This window comes from Bemisia tabaci, chromosome 8 (genome assembly GCF_918797505.1).
Source record: "Bemisia tabaci chromosome 8, PGI_BMITA_v3".
Taxonomy (NCBI): domain Eukaryota; kingdom Metazoa; phylum Arthropoda; class Insecta; order Hemiptera; family Aleyrodidae; genus Bemisia; species Bemisia tabaci.
In genome coordinates, this window is record NC_092800.1 from 23,780,027 (window position 1) to 23,798,237 (window position 18,211).

Genomic DNA, 18,211 nt, shown 5'->3' on the forward strand with positions numbered 1-18,211 from the left:
TCCTCATTAAGTACAATAGAGTCGCAATGTACTGGAGCGCCGAAGAAGTCAATCCATGAATGGACCATTTCGAGCCCCTTGTTCGCCGGAAGTGTGAACCAAATGGCAGTTTTTAACAGGACAGCTTACGGGAGAATCAACTGCGGGCTGCGAGTGGTTGACGCCGCAGTAGCTTGTAGTAAGCTTGTCGGGGCTTTTGGCTCAAAAAATACCCAATAAATCCCCACGTAATCTCCTCACCTGATACTTTCAGAATATTAAGTAAAAAACACGATGTTTAGTGAACCACTACTTCGAGCACGCTTTGTCGACAACACAAGACCTAAATCCTCGAATAGATAACTATCGCTGCGCATATTTTGTCACCTACCTCGGAAATTGAAGGCGAAATATAAAAGTACGTTGCTATTATACCCTTTTGTGTCAATTCACTTCTACTTTCCCTAATTTTTCAGTCAGAAAATGCCATCAAATTTCTTTCAAAATGTCAGTTATACCTGTTAAATTTGAAAAATCCCGCTGTACACGGAGAAAAAAACTTCGTGCGGGGGACCCGAGGTTAAGGTCATATGGAGCTCTGAAGTTTTCGGATTGAGCATCTGAACACTTTAGGTCCAGCTGCTGAGGTTTGGATCACACATCTGAAACTTCAGTTCTTACATCTGAAGTACTTCGGTTTTCACATCCGAACAACTTCGGTTTTCACATCCGAACAACTTCGGTTCTCAAATCCGAAAAACTTCGGTTCTCACATCTGAAGTACTTCAGATGTAAGAACTGGAGTTTCAGATGTGTGATTCGAACCTCGACAGCTAGACCTAAAGTGTTCAGATGCTCAATCCGAAAACTTCAGAGATCCATAAGACCTAAACTTCGGGTCCCACGCACGAGGTTTTCTTCTCCGTGTACTTACAAACATTTTCTAGAGACTTGCAGATCGATGATTCAAAAAGTGTGTTGACTCGTTCTTTCTATGAGTGCATACAACATGAGTACACTGTTGGGCCTTGGAAAAGAGGAAAAGTCCCCAATCTCTAGCGATATAAAACAGTTTTTCTCATTTTCCTCCATCTCAAATGCGTGGGTGGTGTCGACGAAATCACAAGACACAAAATACAAAGCGGCGCTTCTCCAATTTGCGCGAACGTATCATAAATGCGAGAAATATGAACACTATATTGACGGAGAAAGTTAAAAGCATCCTACCTTTAACCAGTCTCGAAGCCAGACCACATCAGGCTTGGGATCTCCAATGACGTCACAACGAATGATAACAGTGTCACCTTCAACCGCTTCTGCGGAAAGAGGCTTCGTCAAGAATTTAGGCTCTTTCGAATATCTGAAACAGTTGGACAACAAAATAATCCTCCAATTCGTCATTTCCCGGACGAAGGAACGAAACTTCCTTCAAAGATTGCAAAATTTACTGGAAAAAAAAAAAAAAAAAAAACATTGGATCTAGAGTCCAAAACATTGACAAGAAAAAATACTCTTGATACAATCAGATATTTAATTGCTGGATCCATCAAAATCTCTATTTCTCTAAAAGATCTCTCTAAGATTCTCTCTAAAAAATCTCTCAAAATCTCTATATCAAAATCTACTGCTGGATCAAGTTGCTGGATCTACCAATGAGCACATAGACTACCTAGTGTTGAGGAACCCCTCTCATCTCTCTGAGGACGTTGTCGAAAAAAGGTATTGTTTTGAGCGGTGGAACAAGCTGTGGAGGTGAGAAGTGGACACGCTACGGCCGAGTGGAAAATGCCAAAAATGCGCGTGAGAATGCATCAAGTCGAAGCGGGGGCTTGCGTCACAAAGAGGCGTTACAGGAGTAATTACCAATCCCAGAAGGGAAGAACGACTACTTCATAACTTAAAACAGCCCGCGTCCCGGCTGAAATGTGATAAGATCCTAGGCTCCGCAGCCAGATTTCTCGGTGAAATTCATCCTTTTACAAAATCGGATTTCATGGATACAAGAAATGAGGGTTTGGAGGACAAGACGCATAAGTGCAGTTTTTGAAAAAATTGAGATAATAATGATTTCAAGTTAAACTAGTTTTAAGGTGATTCGATGGACGCCATATTTTGTGTCAGAACGGCATGCGGTATATCGCAGCAATTGGTTCCATTTTTTCAGCTACTCGTCATTTTTCTCCAATTTTGAGATCGCAATTCTGTTGTCAGGAGACTAAAGCACTCACTTGACAATTTTAACAAAGAAATTCAACGTAATAAAGGCGTGGTTTTTTTTACAGGGAAAATATCGCATTCGAGTGCAGTTTCGATATCGGTATCGAATGCGATGTTTTCTCTCTGAAAAAACCACGCCTTTATTACGTTGAATTTCTTTGTTAAAATTGGTACCTAAGTGAGTGCTTTAGTCTCCTGACAACTGAATTGCGATCTCAAAATTGGAGAAAAATGACGAGTAGCTGAAAAAATAGAACCAATTGATGCGATATATCGCATGCCGTTCTGACACAAAATATGGCGTGCATCAAATCACCTTACTTTTTTTCGTGAGCCAAGTGGAGATCGCATTTCAGCAAAATCTTAAGAAAAAAACAATTTTATAGGGGAGGAGAACCTCTGATAACTTCTGTGCCACTTAAGTAACGCTAAATCCGCTACAACCCGTAATCCTATCCATTAAAAAAGTCCAATTTTTCAAACAACTGGCAATCATAACCAAGCAGTAGCCCCGGGACGAAGGCTTCTATTTTAGTCGAAAGCTCGAATAGATAAGCGGCTATTTTACCGTGCATTACTCTATAGGTACAGGAGAGAATAATCAGATCTGGGTATCGGATTGCGTTCAAAGGAACCTATTGATCTGCCAAGCGGTGGAGAGTGATTATACGTGCCATTAAAAGCCCTTATAGGGTTCGCCTGCGGGCTCATTCGGCGCACACTGGGACAAACCATTCAGAGAAGTTGGACATAAAATTTTCAGACGGAATTACGAGTTTTGATGTTTATTTCATGGAATTTTGAATCATAAGGAGTGTTTCGCACAGGATAGTATGCGGTGAAGCCAACGGAATCACTTTCAAACTTCTACGTTTTGTATTGATGAAGATAAAGGCTTTTGAAGTTTCCACATTTTGTCGGAACCTCGCTCATTAATTTGCTCCTTGTGCGGCGCTGAACCTCGAGTGTTGCGCTGATCCCTAGAACGAGCGCGAAACGGCCAACAAGGAAAATACCAGAAAAAAACACTCGGTAATGTGCATTTGGGCAGCATATGTTAAAAACTTGGAAGACGATGTTATCGATGGCCGCACCATAGAATTGTAAGCCCAACAATGTCGCGTCTTGTTTCAGAAGGATAAAAAATGTGAGAAGAGACATGCTGATGGTGAAACTGCGGAAATACGCACTTCTATTGCGGTGTTTAAAAATGTCTGATCTATTTTATTACTTATAGAGGACGTTTGATGGTAAATTGCATGTGAAATTTTGAGTGGGTGTTCTCGAAAGGCCTGTGAAAGATGACATAAAATTTTGTTGGGTTGACTAGATTTTCATAGGATGGAACAATTGTGCTAGGTTCACAGTGTTGTGTGGGGAAAACAAAGGCAAAAATTCCAGAAATTATGATCAGAGTTACAAAATGAGCTCTCATGCACGCGAGAGCTGTCTTCAGCTCAGGATACATTATACAGTATTCGGAGTATATTTTCAGTGTTATTTTTAACCTGAAATATATCAACAATAGAATGCCATCCTTTTTCCCTAGATTGTTGAGAATTTTGAGTGTGTGCCATTTAGTAACTTAATTCCCCGGTATGAACGCGGTCTAAAGACCGACTTGACAAGGAGCAAAATTTCAAAGTGACAATGTTGCGGCGTTTATCAACGTCCCCCTCCTCCTCCCTAGAGTTAGACCCTATATTTAGTCCATTATTTTCTCCCTTGGTCTATAAGAACTACTCATTATAACCAACAGGCTCGCTCCATCCTTCTTAATAAGTGTTCTTTATCTATGGTTTTGTCGAAGACACAATGTTGCGGCGAATACTCCACCCCCATCAGAGATAGACCCTATAGTTAATCCATTATTTTCCCCCTTGGTCTATAGAAACCACACATTTCAACCAACAGGATCGCTCCATACCCCTACAGTCTTCCATATCTATGGCTTTGTCTATCAATTTCAACAATTAGCCCGCTGACAGTTGAAGATATGCCAGATTGTTAAAAAGACGCAATTTTAAATCGTCTCTAGGCAAAATTTGTATAGTTAAACCTACTAAAGAGAGCAAATAAGGGTGGCTTGACTGTTTTTCCCTGACGTTAACTTTTGTCATTTTCTCCGACATTTCCAGGTTTTCCCTAAACTCCTTGCTTCTTCTTTGTTCATCGCTTTGTCTATCAATTTCAACTATCTGCACTGAAAAAAAATTCTCGGCGTCTTTACTAAGGTCCGTTGGCACCTTTACCATCTCACTTTTTTTTACCAATTATTGGTAATTTTACCAAGACACACTATTAAGCTTACCTAAAAATCGGTATTTTTACTGTTTTTTCAGGTAAGAATACCACTTTTATTGGTAATCAATTCCCGGTAACTTTGCCATTTTATCTCGGTAATTCTGCCACAGTCGATAAAAAATATTGGCGTTTTCACCAAGGTCCAGTAAAATTACCGAGAAATCTCGGTAAAATTACCAATTCCATAAACGGTAATTTTACCAAGAAAAAACTGGGATCAAATAGAACCCTGAATTCTTGGTAGTTTTACCCATTTCTTAGTCATGGGTGGCGGTAGCCACCTCCGGACAAAGTCTAAACTCGACAACACTGGAAAGCCTCAAAACGAAAAAGGTGGCAGCCAACCATAGACACACGTAACTCCCTTATTCTGAATAAATACACCGAGATTTTTTTTTTCAGTGTTGCGTCTTCTTTGTTTATCGCTTTGTCTATCAATTTCAACAATCTGCTTTCAGTGGAGGGTAGGATGTCTATGAGAGTCAATTAGGGTGATGTTCCTTACACTTTGAGGTCCTCCTGCATGGCGGGAGGGGCGTTGGGGTCCCTCGGGGTGTCGGAGCGCTCGACGAAGACCTTGGTCCTGGTTTCAGCGTTGCCGACGTCATTGCTGGCCGTGCAGATGTAGTTGCCAGCGTCGCGCATCGTGATCCCGGCGATCGAGAGGTGCACCTTCCCGTTCACGTCCAACGTCATCGAGTTGTACCGGCTCGGTCGCAGCCTCAGATCGTCCCGACGCCTGGAATAGCAACAATACAATTAATATAAAATAAAGCAATTAGCAACAGCAACCTAGGATACCGAAAAAAGTTAAAATAACGCAAAAGGGTAGGAAATAAGGGTAAAAGAGCGACGCCAAGAATGGCACAATTTGGGCCAGAAAGGATTTTTCTGAAACCGGGCCCAAACGATACTTTATGATACCCTAAAACTCTGGTAAAAATTTTAGCTTGAGTATACGCACCGTTTTTGAGAAATGGGGGGGCAAAGTCGCCAAATCGCCATCTATCTGGACAGCATTTTTACAGCAAAAAGACGGGAAAAATGGACGAACAAGTTACACCATTGATGGGTTTGGGCTGTAAATGTTCTTATTGAGCCCCCATGCATGTGATTGTCTTCAGTTTCAAAAATTTTGGACGTACAGTGGTCTAAAATGGGGAGAAATCGTGGACAGATAAGGATTCTTTGTCAAACTTTTTAAAAATGGAAGTAAAATTGTTGGTCTCCTGCAGAGATCATGGGGAACAATGTTCTTATCGGTCTTCAATGCATTCAATTGGGTTCAGTTTATCAAATTTTCATCGCGCAATGGTCCAAAATGGGAAATTAGTGGACAAATTAAGATCTTCTGCCTAACTTTTTAAAAATGATGTACGACTATTGGTTCCCGGTAGACTTTAGATCCCAGAAAAATTTTTTAAATTCTTTTTTGACTATTTAAATCTTTCTTAAATTTTTTATCTCCATTTTTCTTTCTTTTTTTTTAATTTCTGAAATTTTGCATATTTTAATGAAATAATGCTACAAAGTCTATTCTACAACAACGTTCTATAAACAATACGGTCTGACATATATAAATAATTTAAAAAAATAAAAATATGAATTTTTCCGGGATTTAAACTCTGGGGACCAACAGTTTGACAGAGGATCTTAATTTGTCCACTAATTCCCCCATTTTTGACCACTGTGCGATGTACATTTGTGAAGCTGAACACATTTTCATGCATTGAGGATCAATAAGAACATTGTTAGCCATGAAAACTGCAGCGACCGACAATTTTACTTCCATTTCTAAAAATTTGACAAAGAATCCTGATTTGTCGACGATTTCTCCCCATTTTGGACCACTGTGCGACCAAAATTTTTGAAACTGAACACAGTTAAATGCTTGGGGGCCCAATGAGAACATTTACAGCCGAAACCCATCAAAGATTTGACTTTTCGTCCATTTTCCCCGTCTTTTTGCTGTAGAAATGCTGTCCAGAATGATGGCGATTTGGCAACTTTGCCCCCTCATTTCTCAAAAACCGGGCGTATACTCAAGCTAAAATTTTTACCAGAGTCTTAGGGTATCATAAGGTATCGTTTGGGCCAGGTTTCAGAAAAATCCCTGCTGGCCCAAATTGTGCCAAAAAAACGGTCGTTTTTGGCGTCGCTCTTTCATAATTTATGCAGTCAAAACTTTTTAGCTGTTTAACCAAGACAGATACCCTAGTAAAAGTGAGTCAGCCTGACGTCAGGCTGTGTTTCATAAACTACCCTGAGTCTGGCTGATTCAGGCTGACATCAGTCTGCCATCAGCCTGAATCAGTCTGAATCACAACACCAAACACAGTGCCAAACACAGTGCGGTTGGCGTCAAACGTATATTAGTGCCTGCAAGACTGTAGGAATACTTTACGCATTGCGCTGAACAGTGAACAGTGCGGTCGGAGTACAGCCCATATTAGCGCCTACAAGACTGCATGAATACTTCTTGCATTGCGCCAAACGCAGTGCAGTCGGCCAGTTGGCGTAAAACGCATATGAAATGGACGCCTACATGACTGTATGAATGCTGTAGGACTGTGTTTCATCATTCTTGATTTTCTGTTCCAGTTTTTACCGTCATTAAAGGGAAAATATGTATTCTCACTGTAACGATTCAGAAACTCGGATAGTATTTAATTTTTCTTTGTTACATCAAAAGAAAATAGAACGAACTAAGATATCGCGTCGAAATCGTCGATACTTTTATTTGAGATCACTAAGGTACTTTTCGGAAAAAACTTTCTGTAACTTATAAAACATAAAAGAGGTGCATAACGTTGCAATCATACATAAATATACGCTATATTACGTATGCACCCGTCGAATTTGAATCCATTCATCTCTAAAAAAAACTTGATATTTGAACATGGTTGTTCCATGATTTTTTACGTGTAATCTTTTTCAGTGGTTGGCGGCCGCGTATAGTGGCCACAGGCCCCTAGTACACTTTTAAAATGTCCATCGATAATTCTCAAAAATACTTAAGCGTCAAGAAATATATAATTGCGTTTTCACAGGCTCGGAATTGCTTAGGCATCGATGCATCTTCGTCCTAAAGCACGAGGAAATCATTTTTGAAGGCTTAAAACAAGACTGGAAAGTCCGATTATTCTCGTAAAGACTCAAGGTGATAAATAAAACTTGCTTCTCTTGATTTGATCAGATTTGAATCTTTCACGCAGTCACCTCGAATTTGTCAGAGTGAGGGAGTAAGTATGTTTTCTTTTAGGCCAGAAATAATTCCCTTTTTGCGAATTTAGTGAGTTTTTGCACTTATAAGTGATCATCAGTAATGTAGTCATCAAAAAGAAAGTTCTTTTTATGTGGGAAAGTGTAAATGAAAGTTTGCAAGCACGTTTACGGCTTGAAATAATACAACTTTGAGTTTAAATGGTAAAAATGCATTCTCAAGCTTCTGTGTGTTGCACTGTATCATTTTAAATTGAAGGCGTTTATTTTTCGTTATTCGTTCTGGTTCTACAAGAAAATTGCTCTTTATATGCTCTCAGGTGCAGGTCTCCTCATGTGACAGTACCCAATGTGGTCATTCGGGCAAGCAACTATTCGAGCTTCTGTGTGTTTCACAGTATCATTTCAAATTGAAGGCGATTGCTCTTCGTTATCCATTCTGGTTCTACGAGAAAATTGCTTTTCACATGCCCTCAGGTCTCCTGATGCGACAGCACTCAATGTGGATATTCAGGCAAGCAACTATTCAAGCTTCTGTGTATTGCACAGTATCATTTCAAATTGAAGGCGATTTTTCTTCGTTATCCGTAACCATACATAAAATTGCTCTTCATAGGCCTTCGGGTCTTCTTGTGCGACAGTACTTAATGTGATTATTCAAGCAAGCAACTATTCGCGCTTCTGAGTGTTGCACGGTATCATTTCAAATTGAAGGCAAGTTTTCCTCAATCCTCTTCATACGACAATACACAATATGATTATTTGGACAAGCAACTATTCGAGCTTCTGTGTGTTGCACAGTATCATTTCAAATTGAAGGCGCTTGTCCTTCATTAACCATTTTGCAGTCTAGATAAAATTGCTCTTTCTAAGCGCTTTCGAGAAAAACCAACTCAATCTCAGCCGATTTGAGTAAGAGCCCGGAGCAGCTCCATTCTGAGCATCTTGCGATCGCGTTTGAGTGAAGTTACAAATGTAACCTCACGTTACAAATCAGGCGGCTTATGCATCTCGGCTTCTCGAGCTGGGATCGGAATGATCGGATGAATGGAGCCGAAACTGATACATCTATCACTTTGCGAGTCGACTCGGACTTATCAAAGAGATCCTGGGTGATATGCAAATGAGACACCCGCCACTGCCTTTTGTTCCCATGGATGCGGGGGCAGCGTGGGCTCCGGCTCCGAGATGGGTAAGCTCTAAGCGCCGCACAGTGGATCGAGTCAATGAGAGAGGTCGGACATGAAATTTTTGACTAAAACTGCAAATTTTTGATGTTTATTTCGTCACATTTCAAAGTTTAAGGGGTGCTTTGAAAAGAAAATTTCACGAGGAAACCAATGGAACCACTTTTAGAACCTCAAAGTTTTGTAAAAACGGAGCTACAAGCGTTTAAAGTTTCCAAATCATGTCCGACCTCCCCTTTTGACTCGATCCACTGTGCGCCGTGAACAGCACGCAAACCCCCGTTGCCAACGGTGAGTCTTCCATTATTCAATTCGGGACTAGAGTACCGGGAGAAAAACAATGGGGAAAACGGGGAACAAGGCTAAAATGCAACACTAAGAAAACCCGAGACGTTTCGGCTTAAAATTCGGTCATTTTCAGTCGGAAAGTAAATTAAAAATTAAAAAAATATTCGGGTTTCGGTTTTTTCATTTTCTTGTTGCTTTTTTGTTTTTGTTTTTGTTTTATTTTGTTTGTTTGTTTCTTCTGATTTTTTCTGGTTTTTTTTTGTTAGTTGCTTTCTTTTGTTTTTTCCATTTTCTTTTGGTTTTTTGTGTTTTTTGTTTGTTTCCTTCGATATTTTTTTAATTTTTAATTTATTTTCCGGCTGAAAATGACTCAGTATTAAGTCGAAACGCCTCTGTTTTTTTTAATGCTGTATTTTAGCCTTGTAGCCGTTTCCCCTTGTTTTGTTCCTGTCCCCATTGTCTCGGGCTGCAATTCTCTCACGAGTTGATTTAAAAAAAAAGTAAAATTTTCATATGCACTGAATAACTAGGGTAGCGAGAAAGTGAAAACTCCGGCCTTGGAAGCCGTAGTTACGGGTTATATGGACATACCGTCCTTTTTCCGGGCGTAACACACGGAGCAATTGAAAATACGGCTCCAGCAACCGTAACTATCGGTATGTCTGTATAGCCCGTAACTGTCGGTATGTCTATATAGCCCGTAACTTTCGGTGTGTCTATATAGCCTGTAACTTTCAGTATGTCTATTGTCTATATAGCCCATAACTTTCGGTATGTCTATATAGACCGTATTTTTTTTTTCAGTGTGGAAACGTGTGCATCATTTTGATTTAGTGCTTTTTTGTCTAGCGTTCTTGGGTAACTGCTGAACTCGTTTTGAAATCTGCTGAAAGCGGCAACGAACCGCGTTGAGTGGCGTGCGCGCCCGATTTCTTGACAGGAACGACCGCCCATTCTCGAGCTCGGGCGCACATCTGTGATCTGCGATGTGGTCGAACAGCCTAATTTGAAGCGTGGCTAAATAGATCTGCATCGCGGTCATCTACGAGATCTCAAAGATCCGTGGCGCCACCACTACCACCGCTCCTTCATGTGGGATGTACCACCTCGGACTCCTCGCTTATTCACCGACGAAATCTACGCTATCGAGGGCCTAAATAGTTTACTGAAGTGTAGGCCCCCTGGCCGCTACGCGGCCCAACCATGGGACCTTGTAAGTTTTTACATCCCAGAAACCGTCAGTGCGGGAGAGTATTGCCATCTCTGTGCCGCTCTCTGATTGGTTCATCAGTTTTAGGCTATCATGGAGCTGCAAAGTTGGCCCAATGTAAACAAACCCGACCCAGAGGAACACGTATTTGTCGGCTGAGAAATGAATGATAATCACATTCAAAGATTAATTTTCGGCAAAAATATCCATCAACGTTCGATCCGAACTCAATCATGAAGTTGATTATAAAAAAATTCTATTGCACATCCAAAATCACGTCTATAACTTTGTAGATGTCGCCATCTTGTTTGTTTACATTGGGCCAAACTAGGAGCGGAGGAGCTGAGGTTTATTCACATTGGGCCAACTTTGAGGCTTTATGATAGCCGTCCAATCAAGAAGCGGCACGCTTTTTCTATAGTGAAAGGATTGAGATGGCAATGCTTTACAGTATACAGATTCTCTGGGAAACCTTCCAGAGTTGAGAAAACACGACTTCCAGGGGAAATGATGCACTTGATTTCCCGACTTTGTTCCCCCTGAAATGTCTCCTATTTAAAATTTCCGCCCAGGTGTTTTTAGAATGTAATGCAGATCATGGCTAACTTTCGAGGATTTTCAGATACATACATAAGAGTCGCTCTCACAGCGCTCTCTGACGCTCTGCGACGCCTAACCACCACAAAGCTCGGTCTTCCCACAGGTCATCAGGAAGTTGGCACTCCCTCATCTCACTCAACACCCCCTGTCGCCAACCTTTCACTGGGCGTCCCCTACGTCTCCTCCCAGGAGGAACCCAATCAAGCATCTTTTTTGGCAGCCTCTCTTACGTCATCCTATTGACATGACCGTACCAGACATGCTGTTTGGTCATGACGTCGAACACGATGTCATTTTCGACTTCCATTATCTGACGCACTCTATCATTACGGACCCTATCTCTCCTAGAAATTCCCGCTGACCTCCAGAAATCTATCTCCGTTGCTCTTAGCATATCCTGTGTCTGATTCTTCAGCTGCCAAACTTCACATCCGTACGTTACTATACTCTTGACTATAGCGTTGTAAATTTTCCTCTCGTTCTCTTTGGAAATCCGCGGATCCCAGAGGATTTTCAGATACTCTTGGAGGTTTTGCCCCCTCCCGTAATTTGTAACAAATAAACTCACCAGGATATTCCGACGGTTGGGTAGGCCTCGACTTGGGCGTCGAGGCGTAGGGTGCCGCCTTCCTTGACGGTGACCGTTGGCTCGAGGGTGTGCGTGAACTTGGGGATGACGTAGGCCTTGAGCCCTTTGTCCACGATGAGGTTGCAGTGGCAGGAGACGGAACCGTGCTCGTTGTAGACCCTCGCCGAGTACTTCCCTCCGTCCTCCACCGTCGCGCTCCCGATCTCCAAAGTGAAGAACTGCTCGCCGCTGAAGAACGCGTACTTTTCTGTACAGGGAAGAAACAGGAAGATTTTAGTGATGCTTCTGAATTTTGAAAACACTAGCTGGAAAAAGGGTTTCAGGTCAATTCGTCCGGTTTTTTGGTGTTAGTATGACCAGTAGCTTTTTGGCCTAGATCACGGTGGTCCAACTACAGATCATGTCCAAAATTGTATTATTTCGTCCTAAAAATTTTTTTGTCCACACAAGTGCGAAGAATGTTTTTGGTCCATTTTGACTGCATGTAAAAAAATGTTTCAAAAAATGGATTCCGTTCGACGACGTATACTAAATTTTAGCATCGAAGGAGCTTCATTTAACCGTGTGATATACATCGAATGAACACCTAGCAAATGATGCGATTGCCGTTCATTTTTAAAATCTATCAGGGAGTATGATGCTGCTTTGAATATGTTTTGTGAAAGCGCACCAGAAGCATTTAGAGATCTCTGTGTGTCCTCGATTGCAACTTAGATAAGACAAGCAGATTAAAAGCTGATGTACATATTTACAGTGCCGATGAAAAAAGTATACGTCATGCTCATATACATTTTTACAATATGTAGTCCAGAAGCTGACACATTGAACATGGACATGCATACACGTTGTGTATCAATAAGTACTGCAAGTACACACATTTTAAAAAATGAATAAATACATGGAAAAAAAATATGACTTGCATTTCTTTAAGAGAATAAAGCAGCAGGTAGCCATGCAATATGTTTTTTGATTCATCTTCCGGGCCTTGTTTCATCAGATTGAATGAGGCACAATATGAGAGAAAACAAAGAATCAGAAATCGTTAGCACGATTGTGAAGGACTTACTGTGCTGATTTGTTAGCGTAAGAAGTTTCTTGGCACATAAAGTTGTCATTTTGTTTCTTTGGGGGGGGGGGGGGGGGGTGTCGTATAGTATCATTTTTTAGTTAATTGTTTCAGAGATAGCTTCTTTTTCTAAAAAATCGATACATTTATCCATTTTTCCGTTTCATGGAACGTACATACTATGTTGAGTTTTTATAGGGGCCGAATCTCAAGGTCTCCAATCAAGTATGGTAAACTTACCTCGTGAGGAGTGACCATGCAGTTTTCTCCTTCATCCTCGTTGGTATCAAATCCTGATTGTGGCCTCTGCACAAAATCACTCACCCCTAATCTATATTCTTGGATTTTCTCGCAGAGCATATTGAATCAACGGTCTCACAGGTTGAAAAGTTCTATTTAATTCCTTGCGTTTTCGAGGAATATTAATTTGATTAAATATTCTTCGTGACTCTTAGCGTATGGCATTGAAAGTCCCCGAATTTATAAGAGGTAGTAATAGAAGCACGACATTTCTGCCATAGTTCGCAAGACGCTACAGTCCTCATCTCGAAAAATTATTTGACAATTCGAAGCCACGAAATAGTTCAAGGCGATTAGATACAGAGCAATGACTCAATTTTGGCCAAACTCTGCCGTCATCTTTTAGAATAGGGCCCTCGACAATATTATCATGGTACAATGGATCTGCGCATGCATGCACGCATCATCACCTTGGTTTGTGGTGTATTGAGACTGTCTAAATAAAGGACCTAGGAATTCGTGGTTACTTTTATCTCGCGGAGTCGGCTGTGATTTCATGTTCTTAAGTATAGATCTGATGACACGAAGGAAATTACTTTGTACACACTGTGGCACGGGTTTTTATGTAGGCTATACTGGTCGGTTCATGAATGGAGCTCTTGAATACTGCCTTGCTAAGGCAAAACGACGTATGAACTTTAGTTAGTTGCCAAATTCCCTTCGATTAAATACGAATTTTCAAGAAAACTTGTAAAAATTTTCCGCTCAGTTTTTCAGAGACCTTTCTTCGTAGTTAGATCTAAATTGCCTATAAATTGCAACAGAAAATATTTATAACTCTCCTTAAGAATATACATTTCATGCTTCGGAGGAAATTTGGCAACTCTCGATGTTCATACGGCGTTTTTCCTTAGCACGACAGCATACGTGAGGAATTTGCGAGTTGTTTGCAAATTGCGATTTCTTGAGTAAAATTTCGCGAGAAACACGATGGTGCCATGGTATCCTCTGAAATCAACTCCAAAGCCCAAAAAAAGCTCTCAAAGTTGGAGCCGTAATGGAGGGGATATCCTACGCTACCCCGAGAGTCTACTTCTATATCAAGACGAACTCTCTATACAAAGATAGGGAGCAAATACATTAAAAGGGCTGCCGCTTTGTTTGGGGACTCCAAAACTGAAAACACAGCAACCCTTCTATTGTTCTTACTCCCTTTCTTTCCATAGTGAGTTTCTTTTGATATAGAGGTGAGCTCTCAGGGTAGCGTGGGATATCCCCTTCATTACGGCTATTAAACCAGTGGGAGTTGCCCGATTCCCTCCCGGAGTTGGGGGTTCCGATTCCCTCCCAGGATCGGCATGGCCCGATTCCCTCCCGACGACATAAATGAAGTGAAAAAATCAAAATAGGGAAATGACAACGTTGCTTACCTCTATGAGTGTGTGTCCGAAAAGCGATGTACAAAAAAATCCTTGGAGTGTAAAGGGTTCCTCGTCAACAAATAAAAATTAGTGAAATTTCAGATGAATGTGTTCGGCGAGTTTTTATAAGAAACGCAAAATAGTAAATCACGCAGGGCTTTTTTGAATTTTTCCTTCGATGCGGGATTAACCGAATTTAATATGTCTATTTGTGTTTGCAGAAATATTTGTTTTTTTTTTTTTTTTTACCTGAGACCTGACCGTGTTCTTGGTTTTTTCAGCGGAATTTATGAGGATTCGCGAGTCTATCATAACTCTGGTTAATATTTCACAGAATATAACAATGTTGGGGTGGGTTTCGTAAAAAAAAGAATTAAATTTTGAATGGAAACTTTCACAAGCGTTCGTAGTTTTGCTGGGAGCTGCTGTTTTTTCGGCCCAAAGTGAGGGAGGAAATAATGAGTCCTCTGCAATATAGTATTCAATCAAGTAGTCACAAAATTTCGTCAATTTAGGGCAATCAGGCTTATTAGCCATGAAGATGTCAACAAAGCTATTTGCGACTAAATTTGGGTCCAGTAGTCCCATCTCACAATTCGAGCTCATATCGACGTTTACTGGTTCCAGCTGTAATCAGTGTTGGGCATCTGTCGGTCCTCAGTTGTCAAATCGTAAAATAAAGCGGGAGGGAATCGGGCTATCACTCCGGTTTTCCCAAAAATATTCGGGAGGGAATCGGGCTATAAAAATTGACCGCGGGAGGGAATCGGGATACGCCCAAACCAGTGGTACCCTCTTGTTTCTCGCGAAATTTTGCGTAGGAGTCAGTACTCAAATATCAAAACCCTGACACATGCGAGAACTCCATTCCAACCTCTCAAACAGTCCAAAGAGAGAGTTTGGCTCCTTGGGCCAGAAGTACGATTACCTACATCAACCGAAAATTACTTCCCCTAATTTGTAAAGCTCACAGAATGTTTGATGATATTCTTTTCTTGGTCAGTAACTAATTCATAAATCCAAATCCTTTATATTAAAAGAACCAAAAGTGTCAATTTAGTTGCCTTTGAAAAATGCATGGGTAGACGCATAATTCGGCATGGTCGAGATTTGGGAAAAAAATGATTATTAAGGCGGTTATCTGACATTTTAGCAGTCCATTTTATATTAAAGTATAAGCATTAAGAAACAGCAATACACAGCGAGTTAGTAGCTGCATTGCGTTCATGCGCTTTGATTAAAATACAATTTTATATTATGCCCCAGTGCCCTGCAATGACTATCACCACCTATGCGCTTAATATTCATGCATGAGAGAAAATAAACAAGCATGAAATAAATTATGAATATGAAAAGGGAGCATCACTTCATAGATGTCAGATGCATTATTGGCAGGTTGGAGGAAAATCGCAATACAAAATTATTCGATTTCATGTCATTTCGTAATGAAATTTATTACTGCTTTTGTGTCAATTATTTACAATGGGCTAAAGCGGTAGCAATAGAAAGCTGAAACAGTAGAGAGAAGAAAAATATAAATTAAGAATAACTCGAACATAGAAAGAACAAGACAGCACAGCACAGGGCATTGCGAAAGGATTTAGAGGGTAAATCAATTGCCGTAAGTTATAGCAATTATGAGTACATATACTGAAAAAGCACGTATCCAGATTGGAAACGTTGGAGTTTTTTGTCAATATAAGAGAATACACTGAAAATAGTGCGATTTTAACATCGCTCAAAAGTCCTGTCATAGTAATAATTATGTACACATGAAAAATATCCTAAAAGATCAATTTACAGAGAACTGAAGACAACTGTACACCTGCAATCAGTTATTAGTTGACTTGTGGAGGTGGACTCGTGGTGCATTTTTACTCCATTTTAACTTTGAATAAAAGTAAGAGTGTACAGGAAAAGATAGACAAGGACATTCACCAACACCAGAAAATGAACATGAAAAGGAAGACAAATATGTACAAAAAAGAATGGGATACATAAGTGGATTTAGATTTTGTTATTTTTCTGCTGTAACCATATTTTACTTTTAATCTCGAATGGCGGTAGCCACTCTCGGTAAAGTCGATCAACATTACACAGATAGTTACAATTAGCAATTATTTTAACTGAGAATTTTACGACTTAATCCTCGTACATTCAAATAAAGCTGAATTTGAAAATTTCTCTGACAACACATCGTTTACAAAACAAATTGAGCATTAAATTAGGCTGTCAATATTTCAGGAGTTTTGAACTCATACCGTGAGACAAGAAAGTACAGAGAGTAACAGAGAAACAAATACACAGGGTAAGGACATGGTATGTACAATATTTTTACAGGTGACATGATGGAAGCGACTAGAATGCATTTATGTACAAATTTAAGAGAGAGAAGATGATAAGACAATAAATTTTTGCAAAATCTTCGGTCTGATGCAGATTTTTTTTACGGTCAAGGGTCGTTACCATGACCTGACACCTGAATTATTTACACTGAATGAAGGGAAAAATTGGAGATTAGGATTGAATGCTCGATCTCTTTACGTGTCAAAATTCTCAATATCTCTGAGGTATGTTTCAAATTCGTGGATAAAAAATGGAGCTCTTATTAATCAACACTAAATTCTTAAATACCTTTCAAAACGATACACATTCATCGCATTGGGAAGTTTGACTTGACAGCCGATTAGATCTCATTTCACGATTCCCATTATTCATTTTCAATAAATTTTCTTGAATTTCAAAAGATACCTTTCAGGAGCATTGGATAATTACAAATATGCATTATTGGTCGGTGATGGTCTTATTGTCGGAGATTGAGGAAGGTTTTAATTTACATTAGTTCAGGTCAACACCTCGATCCAGGAATTAATGTTTCAACTTACCATCCTCAAAAATTCTTTCATCATCCTTGAACCACTGGACCTTAGGCTCAGGGAAGCCGGTGGCTTGGCATGTAAGTCGCACGGGGAAGTTGACCTTCACCCGTCGGTCCCGTAAATGCATGGCGAACTCTGGAGGTTTATCTGGAGACTCTTGGTTTGCGGCACTGAAATAAGACAATTTTCATGATCGGTGTCAGAAACATGAGTAAAATTTGGAGCCAGGAAATAAAGGATTGGACTTTTGTCCCGTCAGAAAAATACAACTTTCAACAGAAATGCTTGTGCTAACCAATGGGTCAACTGATGATTAATACATGCAGATTCATGTAATTTTTGTCTAATCTTATCTTTCCCAAGCTCTAGGAGAGTGGCCCAAAATAAAATCTAAAAAAAAATTAATAAGTAGTAAAGAAATGAATGGCGCGAAAAATAATTCCGTGAGAACTGCACTAAACCTGGTCAAAATCTGAAATAGAACTGCGTAAACATGGATTTTCGGCTATTTTGGGCTAAGAAAGTTGAAAAAGTTCGATTTTGAACTTGGGCGCAAAGGCGACGGTTGATCGTATTCAAGTACTCGTATGTTACGTGTCTAGGTATCCCTGACAGCATCTTCGAAGCTCATGACCCGTCGCCTTTGAGCCGAGGTCACAATCTGAGGTACAGAACCGCGAAAAATATGGATTTCCAGCTATTTCGGGCTAAAAAGTTAGAAAAGCTAGATTTTGAACTTGGGCCCCAAAGGCGACGATTACTCATATTCAAATATGTTACGTGTCTAGGTGTTCCTGACACCATATTCGAAGCTCATACCCGTCGTCTTTGGGCCCAGGTCGAAATTTGAGGTAGAACCGTGAAAAACACGGGATTTCAGCCATTTTGGGCTCCGAGGCCATGTTAAGGCTCCTGTTTCGCAGCCGAAAAATGTGAGTATCGTCAAAACTTGATTACTCCTGTTAAACTGTGCATCGTCGACTGCCAAATGGACTGCAATTTGCAATTT

General features: G+C 40.3%; 1 protein-coding gene across 1 annotated transcript in view; it reads right to left on the reverse strand.

Annotated features, from left to right (window-relative positions):
* The window catches only part of LOC109032551 (uncharacterized), a 246,731-nt gene that overhangs the window by 122,882 nt on the left and 105,638 nt on the right, over positions 1 to 18,211 (reverse strand). Inside the window, 4 exon segments of the mRNA XM_072303839.1 lie at positions 1,207 to 1,339; positions 5,006 to 5,239; positions 11,576 to 11,843; positions 17,209 to 17,372. Of these exon segments, the coding sequence (XP_072159940.1) occupies positions 1,207 to 1,339; positions 5,006 to 5,239; positions 11,576 to 11,843; positions 17,209 to 17,372 (799 nt within the window).